General features: G+C 40.0%; 1 protein-coding gene across 3 annotated transcripts in view; it reads right to left on the reverse strand.

Annotated features, from left to right (window-relative positions):
* Window positions 1–19110, reverse strand: part of NEK9 (NIMA related kinase 9) — a 36980-nt gene extending 17870 nt beyond the window's left edge. For 2 of the 3 annotated variants that reach the window (XM_057731844.1, XM_057731843.1), the window contains exons 1-14: window positions 18743–19108; window positions 16386–16563; window positions 14720–14775; window positions 14086–14156; window positions 12707–12812; window positions 10911–11042; window positions 9236–9346; window positions 8149–8213; window positions 5818–5868; window positions 5175–5367; window positions 3403–3547; window positions 2426–2626; window positions 2190–2236; window positions 552–707 (exon numbers count right to left, since the gene is read on the reverse strand). In XM_057731844.1, coding sequence (XP_057587827.1) covers window positions 552–707; window positions 2190–2236; window positions 2426–2626; window positions 3403–3547; window positions 5175–5367; window positions 5818–5868; window positions 8149–8213; window positions 9236–9346; window positions 10911–11042; window positions 12707–12812; window positions 14086–14156; window positions 14720–14775; window positions 16386–16563; window positions 18743–18961 — 1731 coding nt within the window. In that variant the 5' untranslated portion in view covers window positions 18962–19108. Of the gene's footprint in view, window positions 1–551; window positions 708–2189; window positions 2237–2425; window positions 2627–3402; window positions 3548–5174; window positions 5368–5817; window positions 5869–8148; window positions 8214–9235; window positions 9347–10910; window positions 11043–12706; window positions 12813–14085; window positions 14157–14719; window positions 14776–16385; window positions 16564–18742 lie in introns of all 3 variants that reach the window. The other variant, XM_057731845.1, reaches the window with a different exon arrangement.
* Window positions 19111–19438: the final 328 nt, after the last annotated feature.

Here is a 19438-nt window from a genome sequence, read left to right on the forward strand (position 1 = left end):
TAGTAAGCCCGTATAGGATCAGTGATTTGAGAGGAATCATAAAAACTCCCCAGGGAGGTGATACATGGAAAAATGTTTCTTTACATAATGTTAATTATCATTATGAATAGTATCTATTTCAGTGATAAGGTAAAATCTGAATTCCATCACTTGACCGTTTGTAATCAATTTATTGAGGTATAACATACTATACAATATTGCACAGCTTGATACACTTTTCTATACGTATATAAATGTAAAACTACCACTCAGATCAAGATATAGACCAGGATCCCTCTTACCCTTTCTGTTAATACCTATGCCCCTCCTCCCAGAAGTAACCACTATTTTGACTTCTGCTTCATTTTGCCTGTTCTTAAACTTCATATAATGGGCATCATATAGTATGTACTCTTTTGTGGCTGGCTACTTTACTGGACACAATGTGTGTGAGATCCTTACTTTATTCTTAAGTCAAATTCCACAGTCACAACCAGTAATAGCATTTCCGAAGAAATTCCAACCTAGAGAAGTTCTGATGATGTATTTAGGATCCCAAACGGGGTACTCACTTCATGATTGATGATTCCAGACATGCACTGATTCAGACCCAGTTTGTTGAACTCATTGAGTCCACAGGCCAGCACTTTGCCTGACTGGGTCAGCAGAAATGTCCCATCACAGCCACACTGAACTGCGACAATAATCAAGGCCTTGGGAACATCCACCTGCAAGGAAAAAAAAAAATCCCCCAAACATAACTTGTATTAGGAAAAACCCCTCAAATTCTTTCAAAAATGATGTCTGCATTTAGCAGAATGACTACAGGGAAGTAACAGTTGCTCTATTCTCTTCAGATGTGCCTAGCAGGGATTTCCCTGGTGGTCCAGTGGTAAAGAATCGTCCTGTAATGCAGGGAACGTGGGCTTGATCCCTGGTAGGGGGAACTAAGATCCCACATGCCATGGGTCAACTAAGCCCACACGCCACAACTACAGAGCCCACGCGCCGTGGAGCCTGAGCGCCACAACTAGAGAAGAGAAAACCCACACATCACAACTAGAGAGAAGCCCATGCGCCGCATCAAAGAGCCCACGCGCCGCAATGAAAGATCTTGTGTACTGTAATGAAGACCCGATGCAACCAAAAATAAATTAATTAAAACAAAAAAAGATTTGCCCAGAAGCTTAGAGGCTACTGTTTTAACAAGAAGCTCAAGTTTTATAATAAAGTAAAAGAAAGCAACTCCAGGTCAGCTAAAAGTTTTAGCAATAGATCCAACTTAGGAAGACTTCTCAGAAAACACTGGGAAAGGAGAAGCTTTGATCTATTACTGATTTAGTCCTCTGCGGTGCAGAGATCCCACGACAGTTACAGAAGAAACTCAGTAGTCCAGCCCTCTGTGGGGTCCCAGTCTGGTCATATAATAAGTGAGGTGACCAAGGATTGAGGCAGCAGCCAAGACTTCTGAAGGTTCACCCTGTGCAGCTAACTAGACAGGGCTGCGGAATGGTGGGGGGACATGATGGATGTCTGTGAAACCTGAAAACTCAAACCTCAAACCTTTTTACTATAGTCTTTTCAGAAGAGGAACAGCTGTGCATTCTATTGAGTGAGAATGGTCCCACAGATATATGTTAATTTTTAAAATGTAAATAAGCATTGTTAATAGTGAATGGTGTAGTCAATTATAGTCAACCTTCCAGTGGGTGAGCCGTGTCCTGGGCTGGATGTGACCAGGCCCTCTCTCAGTTTGTTTCAGCTCCTGTGCCAGCTCTTGCAGTGCTGAGAGGAATTAGATATCATGTTTCATACAATATGACCCCTAAATACAAACAACTACTTCATCTGGTGTCCAACTGTGGAAAGAGGAAGGGAAATGGCTGTACTGGGTTAAGGGATAGTATATTGCTTTCCAACATCTTGCCACCCAGGGAGTGTTAGCTCGACGTGACCTTTTTGCTGCACACGCTGATTTTAGTGCTTGTCCTGAGCAAGATATGACTCCAGAGTGTCCACAGTGGCTGTATCTTCCTTCTCAACTTTTTATGATTTAGAAGACAAGACCACATAATGTAAACTGGGAATCCTGGGTTGTCAGTCTCCCAGATAGGCAGGAATAAACACCTTGATATGAGGAGTCAGGGAAACAGGACATATTACTGGAGTCTTTGTGACCTAGATAGCCTCTAGGAAGAAGTTGATTTTACCTTTTGTGGTGTATAATAATCCTCTTCTGAATCCAAACCCAATCGTCCTGAGACACACATAAGAAAGAAAATCATTAAAATGAGGGCTTCCTTCCCAATGAAGATGTTCCATAAGATTCTCTTTTACTGAATTAACACTTCTCAAACAGAGGCTGCATGATGTGTTTAGAGGCACACAAGTCTGATGTCAGGTTGCGCGCCTGGGAATAAGTGGACAGAGTTAAGGCTACACCTACCATATTCACCACAGCCCCAAGAGTAGACTTCTTTGTTTCGTGTCAAAACTACCACATGATTATCTCCACAGGAGACCTGCTCCACTGGATTGTTCAGGAAGAAGTCCAGCTGCATGGGTTCTAATACTTCAGAGCCAGCAACCTTGTCCACCCCCATGCAGCCATAATAGTCAGATCCAAAGGCATAGAGCTGACCTTCATCTGTGGAAGGAAGGAAAGCAGACCCCATCAAAGGAATGACTTATTTTGTCTAATCAAAAAGCTGGGCAGGGGCTTCCTAGGTGGTGCAGTGGTTAAGAATCCGCCTGCCAATGCAGAGGTCACGGGTTCGATCCCTGCTCCAGGAAGATCCCACATGCCGCGGAGCAACTAAGCCCGTGTGCCACAAAAAAAAAAAAAAAAAAAAAAAAAAAAGCTGGGCAAGGCTGGAATGAGGATGACCTCAGCCAGTGAGCTCACATGGGATGATTATATCAGAGAAATCTGATAGACTATCAAATCTAGAGTTGTTTGTATTTAAGGGGTCATGTGTACTATTACAGTAACAGTTAAAAAAAGAATGGTGGGATGATCATGTTAAAAAGGATGAAAATTTTACCACAGCCATCTCTATTTTACAGAGAAAAAAGGAAGCACCAAGGAATCATAAAGTGAGTAATGGCAAGACCATAACTAAATTTTAGCTCCTGAGTCCTGACTTACTGACTTAGTGTTATCTACACCCCCCCACACACTGGGACATACAATATATTTCTCCTAATCCCACCTCTTCTCTGTTATCCACTTGCCTTCTCCTTGCTCTATCTACCCTAATGCTATAGCAACTTGGGCATGCTGTTATTAATGTGTATATTTGCTCACTGTCTTTGGTTCTTTGGATATGTCTTTTGTAAAATTCCTAAAAAACTAAAACTGTATAGCATTAAGTACAATACCCCACATTAAACGCACCTGGGTGCTTTCTGCTGCTGGCTTACCTGTTACACAGACAGTGAAATCATCACCACATGACACCTGACGGATAGCTTTGCCTTGCAACTTTTCCACGTGCTTTGGCTGTCGGTAGGAGGCTTTGTCTCCATGGCCCAGCTGACCATGGAGTTTAGTACCCCCCTGCATATTCTGTGAAATAAATAGGTCTTGTGAAGTTTTAAACTTTTCATGCCATATCTTTAATCTAATCTTTGATACCACTTCTTATTAAGAAAAACAGTAGGAAAAGAATTAGCTGGAAATTCAGAAATGGGAAAAAAAAAAAAGGTAAGAGGATTAAATCTTTTAATGGTAAATAGTAAAAAAAAACCCTGACAACAGATAAAGATTTTTAAAGTATCCAGACCGATATCCATTGGGCCTTAAAAGGACACATTCTCAATTTTGTCTTTCTCCTTCAAGTCTAAGGTGAACTGTCTATTTAATTACAGGTATAGTCTAATTTGATTGTTTTCTACAGGAGTACAGCCTTTTGGAAATCCTTATAAAAGTTTTACAAATTTTGGTCACAGTTTCCCTGAAACACAAAAACAGTCCTAAGGAATCTGGCTATATTAAAGAGGCTGCTATAAAGCACTGAGAATAGTCCTAAATGACTTTTCAACAGTTTTATAGAGATGAGTAATTCTTCCCATTCAATAACTCAACTGTAAGTCCTTATACAAATGTTTTTTAAGACACTAATTTCAGTCCACCTCTGGTAGCCCCCCAGAAGCTAGTTCTTTAGAAGTGAGAGGATTTTAGGAAATAATGGCAAGTTAAAACTCTATAACAGAGGCCAAATCACTCATTCTTTTTCTCAATCAATCAATAGTTGAGTGTCTACTCTGTCACACACTGGGGATAAAGCCTGTCCTCATGGAACAGTTATCTAAAACTACTGGAAAAAATGAGCTCCCTCAGGAAGGAGGAAGAGTGGGAAGAACCAAGGACCTAAGACAAGGTCGGGTAAAGAAAAAGCAGCCTGAAGTGAGCCTCAGAAGGCACAGCCGAAGAGATAGGAGGAAAGCCAAGAGAACATACTCTCGTGGAAGCCAAGGGAAGACAGGGCTTCAAGAAGGAGGGAGTGGCCAACTATGTCAAATACTACAGGAGGTCAAGCAAGGACTTAGGTGTATCTATCCATTTTATTTTCACAATTTATAGGTCATTCTGTCAAGAATAGTTTCAACTGAGCGGCAGGGATGGAAGCTGCACTGTAGGTGAATGAGGAATGACTGGGAGACAAGAAAAGAGACAGCAAATATAGGCAGTTTGTTCAAGGTGAGAGAGAGGGTAAAATCTAGAGGGGAACAAAAGAAAATTCTACTCAAGATATACCATCTTCAATCACTGATGGAGGTCTTAGAATTTTCCTGACATGGTACACTGCTTCATTGTTTACAAAGCTTTTCACAGATATGAGTTGCTCTGAAATGCATGGTAATAGAACACAGTAATTAACTGACTTTCTGAAATCAACCAGCTGTAAATGAGAATCCAGTCTCATGAGTCCAAGCCTTTTAATTCTTTCTTTCCTTCTTTCTCTCTCTCTCATTATTCATTCAAAAAACATTTAAAAGTGACGTAGCATGTACCAGGCATTGGGGATACATCAGTGAACTAAACAGACAAAATTCCTACTCTCCAAAGAGCTTATATTCCACCATCTGCCACTTCTGCAGTACATGTTCAACCAACAAAATTCTTAGACATCCTGGGCCCAGTAAACAATGAGGCGCATGTCACTGTTCTAAAGTACGGAGCTTTCACTTACCACCCAGGTGTATAGTTCCTTCTCCACTGTGACCACAGCAAAGTGGGTATTCCCTGCACACACCTGCCGGGCACTACAGCCACTCTTGATGACATCCAGTTTCTGGGGAGTGGATTTCCCACCACCCCAAACATAGACTTCACTGGTTCGGGATGTTACCACAGCAATGGGTGCTTCAGTCACAGTGCTTGACCTGCCAACAACCCCCAGAACAAAGGCACATTTAACATAAAAATTATATCAAAGAAAAATGCTTCCAGCCTGTTCCCTGAGAGCTGCCAATTATGGTATGAGAAAGTATGTTCTTTCTTGACAACTTATTTCAACCCTCTATCATAGCAGGCATTGCAATTCCTGAGTCAGGGCTTCATCACAGCCCAGCCAGATCAGATACCCGTCTGGTCCATAACACCTACACTTTTCAAGTTTTCAACATTCCTCATGATAATGATGTCCACTTTAGCATAAGGGTGAAATTATAGCTTTCTTTTTCTCTGAAATGACTATTTGACATTTAAGCAGATGTTGGCTTATGAAAGGATGCCAAAGGCTTCTTACGGGACCAATGTCCAGACCCAAGAAAGAATGACTCCCTGGTGATAATTTAAGATTTACTACTTTTCAAGAGTCTCTTGAGCATTACCTTGGTCTCTTTGTAGGTGCATTAAGCAGTGTGACTTTTTCCTCCATCTCTCTACCAAAAGAAAAGCAAAGATACATGAGAGAAATAATAGGTTCCTAAATTGCACCAGTGTCTCTTTAAAACCTTTCACAGACAATCTTCTATAAACCATATGCCTCCTACAACACCACAATACTTTTAGGAAAGTATTTCGATACAACTGAAACAGTTATACAGGCCTAGCATTAGACAATTCATTAAATACAAGGGGGCCAGCAGTCTGGGGCCATTTTCTACCTCTGAGGAATGTTCCAGGCTGGACCAGAAAGCCTCGAGAACCTCTGATATGCATTTTAGAAACCTGCTGACATCCATCTAGTCTACCCACTGACTCCTAAACTCAACATCTCTAAAGCTCAGCTCATTACCTTTCTCTAATACAGCTTTTCTTTCTGACTTTTCTAATTCTATAACTGGCACCCTCTGTTCTCCCAGTGAACTAGGCTTAAAATTTCAGTGATTCTGGACTCAGCTGTCTTCCTCTCTTCAATATTCAAGTTCTACAGATTCTACTTATACAATGCTCATTATATTCACCTCTCCTTTCCAGTCTCAACACCTGAGTTCTGGGCAGCTTTACTTCCCAACTGGGCTGTGGCAGCACCTAATCGGTCTCACCACAGTTTCAACCCACTTTAATCAGTCCTATCCTGATTTAACACTGATATTAGTATTGCTAAATAACTCTTCCTACGGTGCATCTCTCATCACATGAACTGCCCTCTCATAAATATCCAACACTTCCATACTATTCCTTGAATAAAACAGCAATTCCTTTACCTGGCATTTAAGATTCTCTACCTACCTTTCCAGGCTTTTTTCCCTGTATCCACTCCCATGTTCTTTCTAGTCAAGGTTTCTCATTCTGCCTAAATCAATTATAGCTGAAGACCTGGGGTGGTACTTAAACATCAGTACGTTTTTAAAGTTCCTGAGGTGTTGCTATTGAGAATGCCAGGTCTAGAATCTCTACTCTAGCCAAACAGGACTTAGTGCTTCCTGAATATTTCCACAATTCCCTGTGTCTGTGCTTTATCCGGAAAGCTCTGTCTTAACGTTTTTCCATCAAAGAACAAAGTTCTAACAAAGTACTACATGTAAATCTCCAATTATCTCAATAAAAATTGCAATTAAAAATTATCAATGGAAATATTTAAGTAAGAAATTTAAACAGTGATTACATTGTTGGAAAATAAGCCAGATAAAGAATTTAAATATGCTTAACCAGACCTAAAGGGTGATATTGCCTGAATATGACTAGAACATAAATGGAAGGTTACAGTGCTACATCTGGATTATTATACAACACCTGGCTTATTATACATAATTCTAGGCACTAAAACACTGGCTAGAGATCAACTGGAGAACCAGAAAAGATTAATTTAATACAACAGAATAAAGGTACTGACCAAACAGCAGAGATTATGGAATCAGGTATACACAATGCACCTAAGGGCAACACTTGAAAAAGAGCACAGTACATGTCTGAATACTGGGAAGATTCAGAAACAAAGAACTGGTAGAGGAGGAAGAAGGGTAGTTAGGCAAAAATAGTATAACAGGATGAAACAGACTGGAACATTTAAGAAGGATAAAGAACACCTCTTCCTTTGAGTTAGGGTTTGAAGCCTCCTACAAAAAAGTGAGGGATAAAGGACCCTCTTCCTACCTCTAGAGACCTCTAACACTGAATGAATCTCAGGAAATAACCTGGAATCAATCAAATTCGACTATGGGAAATGGGCAAAAGGTATCTGAAGAGGACCCCTCCAATTGCAAGCTACCATCTAAACAAATGCACTAAAAAGCAAAGCCCCAGTCCAAACCCGCACTACTATCCAACAATTGTTGCACACCTTGTGCCAGGCCCTGGGCTGAGCACTTTACATGCATTACCTCCTTTAATCCTCACCCTACCTCACTTTACAGAGGAGAACTTGACAAAGATAATGATAGAACTCAGATACAAACATAAGGATGCCTGGGTCCAGAGCCCTCCTCTCTTAATTATTACACTCTAGTGCCCAAACTCTAGATTAGAAATCACAGAAGATGAGGGGGAGTGAAGGGCTCTAGGGTCTCATCAGTATCAACTTAGAACAAAGTAGCACAGGTTAAGGAGGTGAAAGTCAGGAGCTACATCAAGCAATGAAAGCAGAGATGTTGGAAGAAAACAGTACCAGAGTGGCCAAGTCAGGAAACACCACCCCCTCTTTGTAATACTCAGTCAGGCCTCTAATAGTCAGTCAACCATCTACTGAAAGACAATGAAGCGACTTCTCTGTTCTTTACCTTCTGCGTTTCCTGAGAAGGGGGCGATCAAGAAGTTCATCTGCAGTGGGTCTCTGCTCAGGATCCTAAAAAGTATCAACAGGTTAGTTTTAACTTAAAGGGAATGGGCAAGGGACTTCCCTGGTGGTCCAGTGGGTAAGACTCCAAGCTCCCAATGCAGGGGGGCCCATCAGGGAACTAGATCCCACATGCATGCTGCAACTAAAAAGTCTGAATGCCGCAACTAAGAAGTCCACAGGCCGCAACGAAGATCCCGCATATCTCAACTAAGACTCAGAGCAGCCTAAATAAATGAATATTTAAAAAATAAGTAGATAAATAAAGGGAATGGGCAAAATGGGATCTAAGGAGGCATTTTACTTCATTTTAGAAGGCTGTAGATTTGTTATTCAAAGACCACTGTATATCACCCTTTTGTTTCAAAAAACCTGTTTCTCATGTCACATTCTATGCTTCATGTTCATTATCATCTGCACTTAAATGTGAACTATAATGCACACTCCTCACTTGTTTTAATGATTAGGGCAGTGCTTCTCAAATGTCAATATATATAGCACATTAAGAATCTCCTCGAGTGCCTGCTACAAATAAAGATTTCTGGGCTTTATCCACAGAGATTCTGATCCAGTTGCTCTGGGGTGGGCCCAGAAATCTTCATTTTCTTCTTGTAAAAATCCCCCATCCCCTGGCGATTCTAATGCATGTGGTTCCTGGACCACCTCTGAATAATACTGACCTAGAGCAACACCACAAGACATTTAGAACTACATACATTCTGCACATTAGGAATTCTAAATTACCTCTATTATTTTATAAAATCAATTTACAAAAATTAATCTTGATCATAAAAAATGGAGCACAATTTAGATGGTAAATTCATTTCACAAATTAATAAAGGAAGAATGTGTTGGCTGAAGCATACAACTATCATGAATTGCCAATGCCTAACTTCCTGGATATAGCCACAAATACATCCTACCCCGGGGAAGTGGATGCAGTTTTGTGCAGGTTCATCTATGCCGTACTCCAAACACAAAGGCTGGAAAGGAAAACACTGAACTGAAATCAATATGCAAATCATGCTTACCTGGTCGAGGCACGCATGGACCATTTGGATCAGTTCCAAAGAGTACTGGCTAGAATCAACTTCCATGGCCCGGATTCCTTGTACAATCTTCACACACAAGTTGAGGGGATTCTATGAGAAAATGATTATTGTCCTTGGTTAGATAAAGATGACATAATAATCTACCAGTAGGGGCTTAGAGATGTCTGTGACTATCATATAAAGAAATGGCAGTAGTTCTGAATTAGATCTGACATCTCTTTTACAACTGTTAGTATATATCAGCAAGAAATGGTTAGGGATGCACTACTGCTATCAGAGAGAATGAAACCAAGTGGCCAACATGGAGGTATGACTATATGATCAATAGAATAATACTCAGAGTATATTATAATCTGACCCTTCAACTGAATCCCAAGAAAAAGGAAAGGAAGGTTAGCTATGCTTCTTGGCTTTAAGTATCTCCTTTGCCAAGCATAATTTGCTTCCTAATTTATACATCCTAATAAATGGTTATACAGGTGATATTCTGCTGCAACAGACAAGGCAATGAATAGTAATAATAAGTTGATAATAAGAAATTATAACAACACCACCACCATCTTTACTGAAAGATCACTATGCAATGTAAGTTGCACATATGTTTTTAACCCTTGCAAATACCATGCAAGATTATCATTACCAATTCAGAGAGGTAAAGTAACTTGCCGAAGACTACCCAGATAGTAAAAAAATGGAAGCATAATTCCAACCAAAGTCTGTCTGACTCCAAAACTCATTTTCCTTCCACTATATTATTTAAGAGAATTATATGACAGATCAGAATAAACTTCAGGACTCAGAAAAATAAATAGGTCTCATAAAAGGCCAAAGAATTTTGCATTACCTTACATTTGCAATTTCATATACATTCGCAGAACATCTCTATGAGAGGAGTATGTATTTTTTCCCGTGTTATAGATAATGAAACATAGGATTAAAGAGATGAAGTGATTTGCCTAAGTTCTCACAGCTGGTTTGTAGAGGATATTGGATGTGAATCTACTTGTGCTACTCAAATTGTGGTCCATGGACATCGGCATTATCTGGGAGTTTGTCAGAAATGCAGAATATCAGGCCTAGCTCCAGACACACTAAAATAGAGTCTGCATTTTAACAAGATGCCCAGGTGATTTCCTATATATATTAAAGCTTAAGAAGCACTGCTTTACACTGGGCTTTACTTAAGAAGAAAAGAGACAAAGGGATTTGTTGTTTATAAAACAGTAACCATCTTTAGTAAGAGACAGTGTGTAATTTTTCATAAAAAAGATCAAAACGCTTTAATGAATTATATAATTTGCCTTAGCTTTTACAAAATGACATAGCTGAAGCATGAGAAATGAAATGGCTTATCTAAATTGCTGCATCACAGAGTGGATCCCAGAGACAGTTTTAAAATTATAGTCAACAGATTCAAGGATCGTGCTCAAACTACTTGATTATGATTATTTCAATGGAAATTCAAGTTGGAAATAAATCTCGTCTTTAGCATTTTAGTAATACGCTACTAAGCCAGTGCCTGAATACTGGTGGTTATTTTGCTTACAGCTGATTTCTGATCAAGAAATCAGAAGCTCAGGGAGAAATGAATTTGATTCTCTCCACCAAGCTGTACCATTTGCAAGGACAATGTAGGGATAAATCATCAACTTACTGTAGCATCAAACGTTCTCTTTAGCGTAAGCAGTTCAAAAATGACACAGCCCACTGCCCAGATATCAGACTTGAAATTGTATTTAACTCCTTGGCAGAGCTCTGGAGACATGTAATACGGAGTTCCCACAAGCTGAACAACAAAGAAAGCAATCAAAGAATAACTTCTTTTCTGAGGTAACTATATTAATATTTCAACAACTAAATTAAATTTCCCAGGAACTATTGACAACAACTATAAAACATTCATCAGCATATCCAAAAATGGTTTTTATGAGATGATGCCACTATGGGGAGAAATCTTATTCATATCAAATCTCTTGGGCCAATTATAAAGGGCCAATCTCTGTGGTAAAGACGTGTGGTAATCTGGGAAGCAGAACAGCTCTGTGATTCCTGGATCACAGAGGCATTAGGCATTCAAGGCCCACTGAAGATTTCACAGACTTGGTAAAAAGCATACTTGGTAAAAGTTCACCAACGGGAAAAAAACAAAAACAAAAACAAACTGGTAGTGGGGAGATAGTAACTGAATAAAGGGGTTAAAAGTTCTAACTGAATCGCACAGTAATGAAACTTTGTAAAGGGCTCAATTTAACATGTGTAATACTAACACGGCAAGTGAATTTCTTCCAAATTTAAAAAGATCTTCTGAGCTCAAGAATGTGTTGGAAGGAAAAAAGTGTCCTAAATGGAGGTCATGCCTCTCCCAATATGAGAGACAATGAGTACCCCAGAAATTCTAATAAAACTGATAGCTATCTTTAATCAGCAAAGCAAAGCAATTTTTCAGATGGCTTACATGGCATTTATAAATTTTCATATCATTCCTTCTTTGCATTTAATTGGTTTAAAAAAGTTAAATCTTGGTTTTATTGGATTACTCTTGATGAGAAAAATCCATACAAGGACATGACTACTTCCTCAGAAACTCATCATATGAGCAGACTGAGTACCTGAAGCAGACTCGCAATCCTAGCTATCAGTATCCTTGGATGTTTCTAGATTGCTTGCAGGCATATATCAACATTACCAAAAAACTTCATCAGGACAAAATTAATTTTATTAACTTACATTTTCAAGTTTTTTTAAAGACAGAGCATTGTGAAACCAGAAGAGTAATAACTGGATTTTATAAGTCCTAAAAGGATCAGATCACTGTTTTTAAAGATCAACTTTTGTCTACTCTTCACAAATGGTCTTTCATAGGATCAGGTGAGAACAGAGCCATGCAGTTCAGGCTGTATATATTAAATATGAGATTGTTCTCTGGGCATCAGCATTTACTTGTAATATAGGGTTTCTGAACCAGAAAAAATTCAAAGGAAACACAACAAGAGATGTCTAACATCCTAAGCCCAAACATTAAATGAGAGATAAAGTGAAATCTACTAAAGATCCTAGGCTAGAAAAAATGGTAAAATATTTTATTGCTTTTAGAAAAGTCTCTAGTCAGTGTTGGTGAGGCAATGATGTCAGAGCTGTTACGTGGACAGTGGCTCTTGAAAAAACACCTGAGCATGTAAATGCCTGTTAGTGGGTCTAGGAAAAAGACTTCTGAAGACTTGTTTTAAAGGATGGAGAACTTGCAAAAATATTGAGAAAAGTGTGCAAGATTTAGGCGGTATACTTATATCTCATGGTGCAGGAAAGGAAAAGAAAAAAAAAACCAAGTCAAAGGGGAATTCCCTGGTGGTCCAGCTGTTAGGACTTCGCTTAAGATCCCACATGCCTTCAAAAAAAACCCCAAAACCAAAACCAAAACACTCAACTAAGTCAAGGATAACACATACTTACCGTCTCAGCCATGGAATACTCAGAATTAAGTTTCTTTGCTAGGCCATAATCTCCAAGTTTTATCAGGTTTGCTTTGGTCAGAAAAATATTTAATGTCTTTATATCTCTGAAAAAAAGATGCTGTATATTAAACCTATATACTCAGCTATTTTGTCTCATCCCCTCTTCCTGCCCAAAATTAGTACAAAATAAGAGTGTGTTACCACTGCTCAGGCTGTTATGGGATCCCAAAGAGTGGTCATCATTTTCTCATACATTTTAACTTTGAGAAGGGGACTTGGGGGAGTGGAGGCAGAGAATTAACTTCATCCTCCAGGGCTTTGTAGCATGTCCCCCAGAATGACTTGCTAGGAAAAGTTAAGAGGGTCAAACCAACAGAAAAAACCCGAAAAAAACAAAAAACAAACTGGTGCCCTAGGTAATCATAATTCCTATAAGGTGTACCGCCTCTTCAATTACCACTTGTGCCTTGAATTAAGTGATATCAAGGCAATTTTAACACTTGGTTGGTGTCAAAGTTTCAAATCTGTTAAGGCAAGAAAAGAGATAGCACATCCCAGCAGCAAAATGATTAGGCTATGTAGATCACCTAAATAAAATCACTGTCTATCTTTCTAAAGATGAATTGACCATAAGTAACACAAATAAAGTGTACCTGGTTCACATTCTGGCTTCCTTTATTGAAAGATGTGAAAAAAACCACAACATATTCTTTGTAATTTTTGAAAAGAAAATAACAATACACAACTATAGCCACTCAACAGCTATCAAGAAATAATATATGTTAACTGAATGGACAAACAATAAAAAGAGAAACGCTAATGTATAACACTAATCTCTAGCAATGGTCCATCACTCATTTAAGAAGGGCACAATGATGTGGAAATGTTCTTATAATGGTTCTCTCCTATAGCTAAAGTGAATAGAAAGCCGTTTCCCCCGGCCAAAGATCTGGTAAAACTGTGTAACTAATTGTACAAAATGAGTAAGTTTTTTACTTAAAAGACTTAATTATAAAATTAAAAACAATTGCCCATTTTGTTGCTCAGAGAAAACATTTGTGAGTTCCAACCAACCTAATACCACTTTTTTTGTGGCTTTCTAGGCTTTACTGATGAGTTAATGAACTCACCTCTAAAATATTTCTTAAAGAGATGACTGAGCAGTACTTAGCTATTGAGGAGATTCTTCCTAGATCACAAACAGTTTAACTTCAGGAAGTGAAGATAACACCCCTCATTACTCACTCTTTCCTTCCTATATATCAACGGAAAAGCTTTGACTGCTTAATCGAGAAAATAATAGTGCTGATGGGAGGTACCCAAGGTGGGGGTTGGATTGGTGGAAAGGAATCCATCCCATATTCTTTCACTCATTACCTATGAAGGATTCCAGCTTTATGGATACAGCTCACTGCTGAAACAATCTGAAATAGGTACCAAACCACCATCTGCAGAGAAAAAATAAATTATACTTGGACTGAAAACAAACAAAATACCATTTAAATACACACAAGTGCGCGCACACACACGCTCGAACACACAACAAAGGAAGCTGCAACCAGAGGGTATGATTCAACATGACTTGACATTTCTCGCTTGTAGGTTGAGTAGGCAAAGAAAAGTGGTAGGGGTATTAAAAAAAAAAAAAAAAAAGCAGATCATCATAAAATAGTTCCAATGTTGTTATAAAATATAGTATGGTAAAGCAGACTTGTGGAAAGAAATCCAGGAAGAATGCAAAGGTATAGAAAACTGGGCATACCAGTATGCAGTAATAGAATTGGGAAAGAAAGCCCATAGAGAATCAGGATGTGGAGGTAAACTGTTTAGGAAGCAGCTATAGATAGCTTCCTTGTTAGAGGTTTCCTTTCTCATGAATATCAATCAGAGCCTGGAAGGAGTCTGAACAAAAGGAAAAAAAACACTCTTCACTGTTGGAAGAGTAAATACAGAACTAGAATGCACGAATCACATTACAATTCCAGCTTCCTTCCACAGAAATATGAATTACCTCTTCCTCAAACAACTTGTCCTTCTGACGAAGGATTTTGTCATACAGGTTCCCACCTGCAATTAAACAAGAAACAGGTTTAAATTGCTTAATAGAGATCAAAGCTACAAGGGTTTCAACAGGTGACACAGGAAGTGAAGGATTCTGCTTCCTCTTAAAAGATACCTCCCTTCTTCCTTCTCGGCTCTTGGGTACATGGGTACAAAACTATTCCCATCTGCCAAGGACTATATCTGAAATATTCTTCAGAAATTCCCCTCCCTAACAGAAGAGACTCAATATAAAAATAGGAAGTACAGCATTTTCAGAAAAGATGAGAGTAAAGACCATTTCTACAGTACCCTAATTTATTAAATTACTTTGAAAGTCTTCAAAATCAGATGATTTTCTTCTCCAAAACTCCTTTTAAAGGAATCTGCAATATTTTGGTAACAACTCTCTCAGTGTGACTACTAGAACATTCGGGTTATACCTGTGATGCGCTGTTTTGTATATGTAGGTGTATATCATCATCAACTTCTTTTTCTTTCCACTTCACACTGAAAAGGTTTCCCAAAATTTAGGGTAGACTCTAGATTGTTTCCAGTCATTACTCCCTTTACTAACTCCTTCCTGCAGAGTAAGTCTGAATTTGCTTCTCCCTTTCACTATCAAGTAATACAGACTGCAAATGATGATGGTTCATTTTATTTCCTACCTGCAACTATAACTTATATTGTAGTCCTAGTTAAGTTTCACAACTTCTTTCCCCCTGCAATTTAGTAACTCAGAGTTTCAATAAATATACCATTCGTTCTAGTTCCTCCTAAGCACAAAGGAAGTTACTACTTGAGGCTTCTGCTACTTCAAAAATTTCTAATATACTCTCATATATTTAGGGTTGAACACAGGAACAACCATGACACACAAGAGTCTGGTAAGAAAGAAGTCTAGGAGCTTTCTCTTAGGAGATTTAAGTGAAGAATATGCTGGGATGTCTTTAGCATGCAGCTCAATAAAGGGCTTTGCAGGTTCTCTTATGTAATAAGGCTAATAGCTTGTACAGTATTTATCAAAAATTTGCCACATATCAAGCATTATGCTAGGGACACAGAGAGCTTAAGGTGCTTGTGCAAGATTACAGAGCTAAAAAGTAGTGAAGCTTAGGACACGGGTTCAGGGTCTATTTTCTTAACAAACAGGCTATACTGTTATCTTACAAGCAAAAGGGTTCAAAGAAATAATTTTCATTTTCAGTCAGCTATGATCTTTGGACCACTTTTCAACAGGATAGCTTTAGCTGAAGTCAATATAAATAAATATTACCTATAAGATTTCATTATGTATTATATTAATGTCAAACCATGCTATGTCTCTAATGCTTGTCTAATGTCATTTCATAAGAAAAAAAACCTTGAAAAATGAATGTGAAATTCAAATGAACAAGTAATCTGAAGATGGAATTATCATCACAAAGGAGAATTTGAGTATGCAGGGGAAAAATCCCTCCCCTCATTTCGTAGATCATTTCCAAACTCTCCAGGGTCTGAACTATTTCTCTTAAACTCTAGAAATCCATTTAAAGTTCTTATCCTTTGTATGTGTATCTTCTTTTTCTCTGCCTCTCAAGGTAAATATAAGCACAAGCGTGTCTCACTGGAGGAAGTTCCACTGACTTCTTCCTTACCATTACAATACTCCAGCTCAATCAGCAGCGTGGTATTGTCCATGAAGTGATTGTAGTAGGCAATAATGTTGTCATGCTGCAGCAGCGCCAGAATAACAATCTCATTCAAGGCATCACGACGTTCCTTCTCAGACAGTCGGGTCAAATCAACTTCCTTCCACACGACCAATGAGTCATCCTATAACACAGTAATAGAGCTATCGTGCTTTCCCCGCGCCTGGCAGAGAATGAATCCACACCCGGATCTGTAAGCCTAGAAAGAAAACTTCCTAGACTGACTCCTTTTTTTCCTTTAAACAAAACATGAAAGCACTTTAAAGGTTCTGCATACAATTAAGCATCACAATTTACTGCAGGACTGAGGAAAGATTAAGAGGCTGTTACATTGTTTCTCCACTTAATTTACATGATGTCAATTCCAGGTTAAAAATATGATACAGAGGTAGATCTCAAAGATTCTATTGAGGGACATTATGAAAGACTGCTTGTCATGATGAGGACTGTGGTATGATTAGATTATTGGAGAAACAGAGAACTGGAGAGTGGTTATCTATGGCTGACCACTGTAAAACAGAAATGTTAAAGTTGCCTCTAATTTTATAAATTTAGATTTCTCTAGTAATGTTCATTTATCCTTTCTGGATAAGAATAAGTCATGTCTAAGGGCTCTGAGGTCACTTTCCTCACCCTGTCCCATTCTGTGACTCTGTTTCTCCTGTCACTTTTATGTTATCATGTGTTTTCTGCTATTCATGAAGACTTACCTGCAGCTCCCAATATTCATCTCTAATTCTTTACCAATACTGCTCCCCAACCCAGAAGCATCCCCACCTAAATAACGTTCCCTATCCTCTAGAACGGCTCTGCTAGGCCTTTGAAACTTTGGTGGAAAATCAATGCAACTTCTACTGTGCTCTTAATTTTCAGAGCTCATACACTGAAATATTTGTCCATTCTTTTCCACTTACATACACTCACAACGTAAATGCTATTTCTTACTAACAAGACTAACATGTCTTCCCACTGAAATATATGCCTCTTGAGGGAAAGGGCTGCTTCTAACTAGACCCTTGTAAATTCACAGATGTAATAAACATTTGGTGTTACAGATAATAGTATGCAATTTTGGGGAAAGTGTAATCAAACTTAAAACAACCTTGGTAATCAATTTCAACATGATAATAATGGAAAGGCATGGACAAGGAGATGTGAAACTCCATTCTAGCCCAGGATCTGCTTCTAATTTAAGTGGGCAAGTCACTTAAATATACTGTCTTAGTTTCTTTAGCTATAAAACAGGAATACCACAGCTCATCTCCTCATTCTCACATTTTAAGTACAAATAAGAAAAAAGAATACAAACAATAACTCTAACATTATACATTAATCTTGCAACCACTACTCTCTTCCTCCATCTTTCAGCCTTAAAAGTACCTTGGAACACACCCGAGAACTGCAGGACAGATTATTGATGTATCAGGCACTTTCAGCAACCCCAGCAAGTTCTCTTGATACTTAACTATTCTAAAATTAGAGTTTTAAAACTTTAGTGATCAAACCCAGTTTATGATTCGTTTTTGGAAGCAGACGCCCCTCTATAGCGTTTTAATCAGTATACATTATGAATCTGGGGGTCAGTAATCCACGAATCTCTTCGAAGGATTTGTATGTGTGCAATAGTGGATTGGGGGAGGGTATGTTTACATTAGATTCTCAAAGGAGTCCTTATCCCTTCCAAAGTTAAGAATTAATGGCTTAGAATATACCCCCCAAAAAAGTATTTCCCAAGCATAGACGCTGCTGAATAATCACTGAAGAAACTAACATGCTACAATCTTCCCAGTGAGCGTCAAGAAAAATCTTCAACTGAGTGTTCATATCTGAAGTTAAAAATATGGCAAAAAGTGGGTAGCTGCCACGGATGTGGGAATTTTGAGGCTATCCCCTCCTCTCCACCTCGACCTTGGAGAGCTGTACAGCATGATACGAAGGAAGTTTTGACAATACCTCACGTTCATATACTACTTTAATTTACAGACTGCAAAGAATCTTCGCTCAATTCTCAAACTACCTTAAAAAAATATTACTTTCAAGGTACCTAGCTATCACTAACTCCAATTTACAGATGGGTAAACTGAGGCTCAGAGAAGGTTCAATGACTTGCTCGGTTCCTAGGTTTAAACAAAAACGACGTCAGTAAAACCAGTGCTCTAACTCCCAGTGCAGGAGAGTTGAACGAGTAGTGAAGACCCCGAGACAGATACCCTGCGGCACCCTAACACTAAAGTGAGGACGCGGCGCGGGCAGAGCGCAGCCGCGCAGGCGGGGCGGGGACGGCCGGAGCCAGGGACCGCTACCTCGGTGCGGCGGTACAGCGTGGCCTCCCCGAAGGCGCCGCGGCCCAGGACGCGGATGGGGATGTAGTGCAGCTCTTCCTGCTCCGCCACGCCGCCTCCGGCTCGCGGCCCAGGACCCGCGCTGGGCCCCGGGCCCGAGTCTCCGCCACCCCCGGACTCGCTCCCAAAGTCCGAGTTGAGGGAATCGCAGTGTCGCTCGTACTCGCCCAGCACCGACATGGCGGCGGCCGCGGGACCGGCCTGCGTGTCCCCGGCGGCGCTGGCGGCGCTGGGCCTCTCCCGCCTCAAACGCCGGCCCGCGGCCCCGTCAGCCCAGCCACCCCGCGAGGCTCCATGGTGGCTCCTTCCCCCCTGACCCGGAAGCAGTTGTGGGTGCTTCCGGCCCGGCGGGGTTTCCTCCGCCTTCGTAGGCTGCTCGCTTAGCCTGGGGGCAAGGCTTCTGTTCCTTCAGGCCGGCTGGGAAAGCGAGGCCTCGGGCGGGGTTGGCGGCGCCTGGTGGAGACCACGTGGAGCCGAAAGGCTCCGGCAGGGGTAAGGGCGTCACCAACGGGTCTGCAGACCCTCCTCTGATTCCTGGCAAGGTCCCCAGAGAGTTTTGAAGTCCAGAGGTCGTCCAGGCTCATCTTGGCGCCAGGCCTATCTCAAGGGCTGTGACTGGGGAAGCCGTCCCTTCCAACGTCGCGCAGCGCCCATCGT

The sequence above is a fragment of the Hippopotamus amphibius genome, chromosome 4, assembly GCF_030028045.1.
Source record: "Hippopotamus amphibius kiboko isolate mHipAmp2 chromosome 4, mHipAmp2.hap2, whole genome shotgun sequence".
Lineage (NCBI taxonomy): Eukaryota > Metazoa > Chordata > Mammalia > Artiodactyla > Hippopotamidae > Hippopotamus > Hippopotamus amphibius.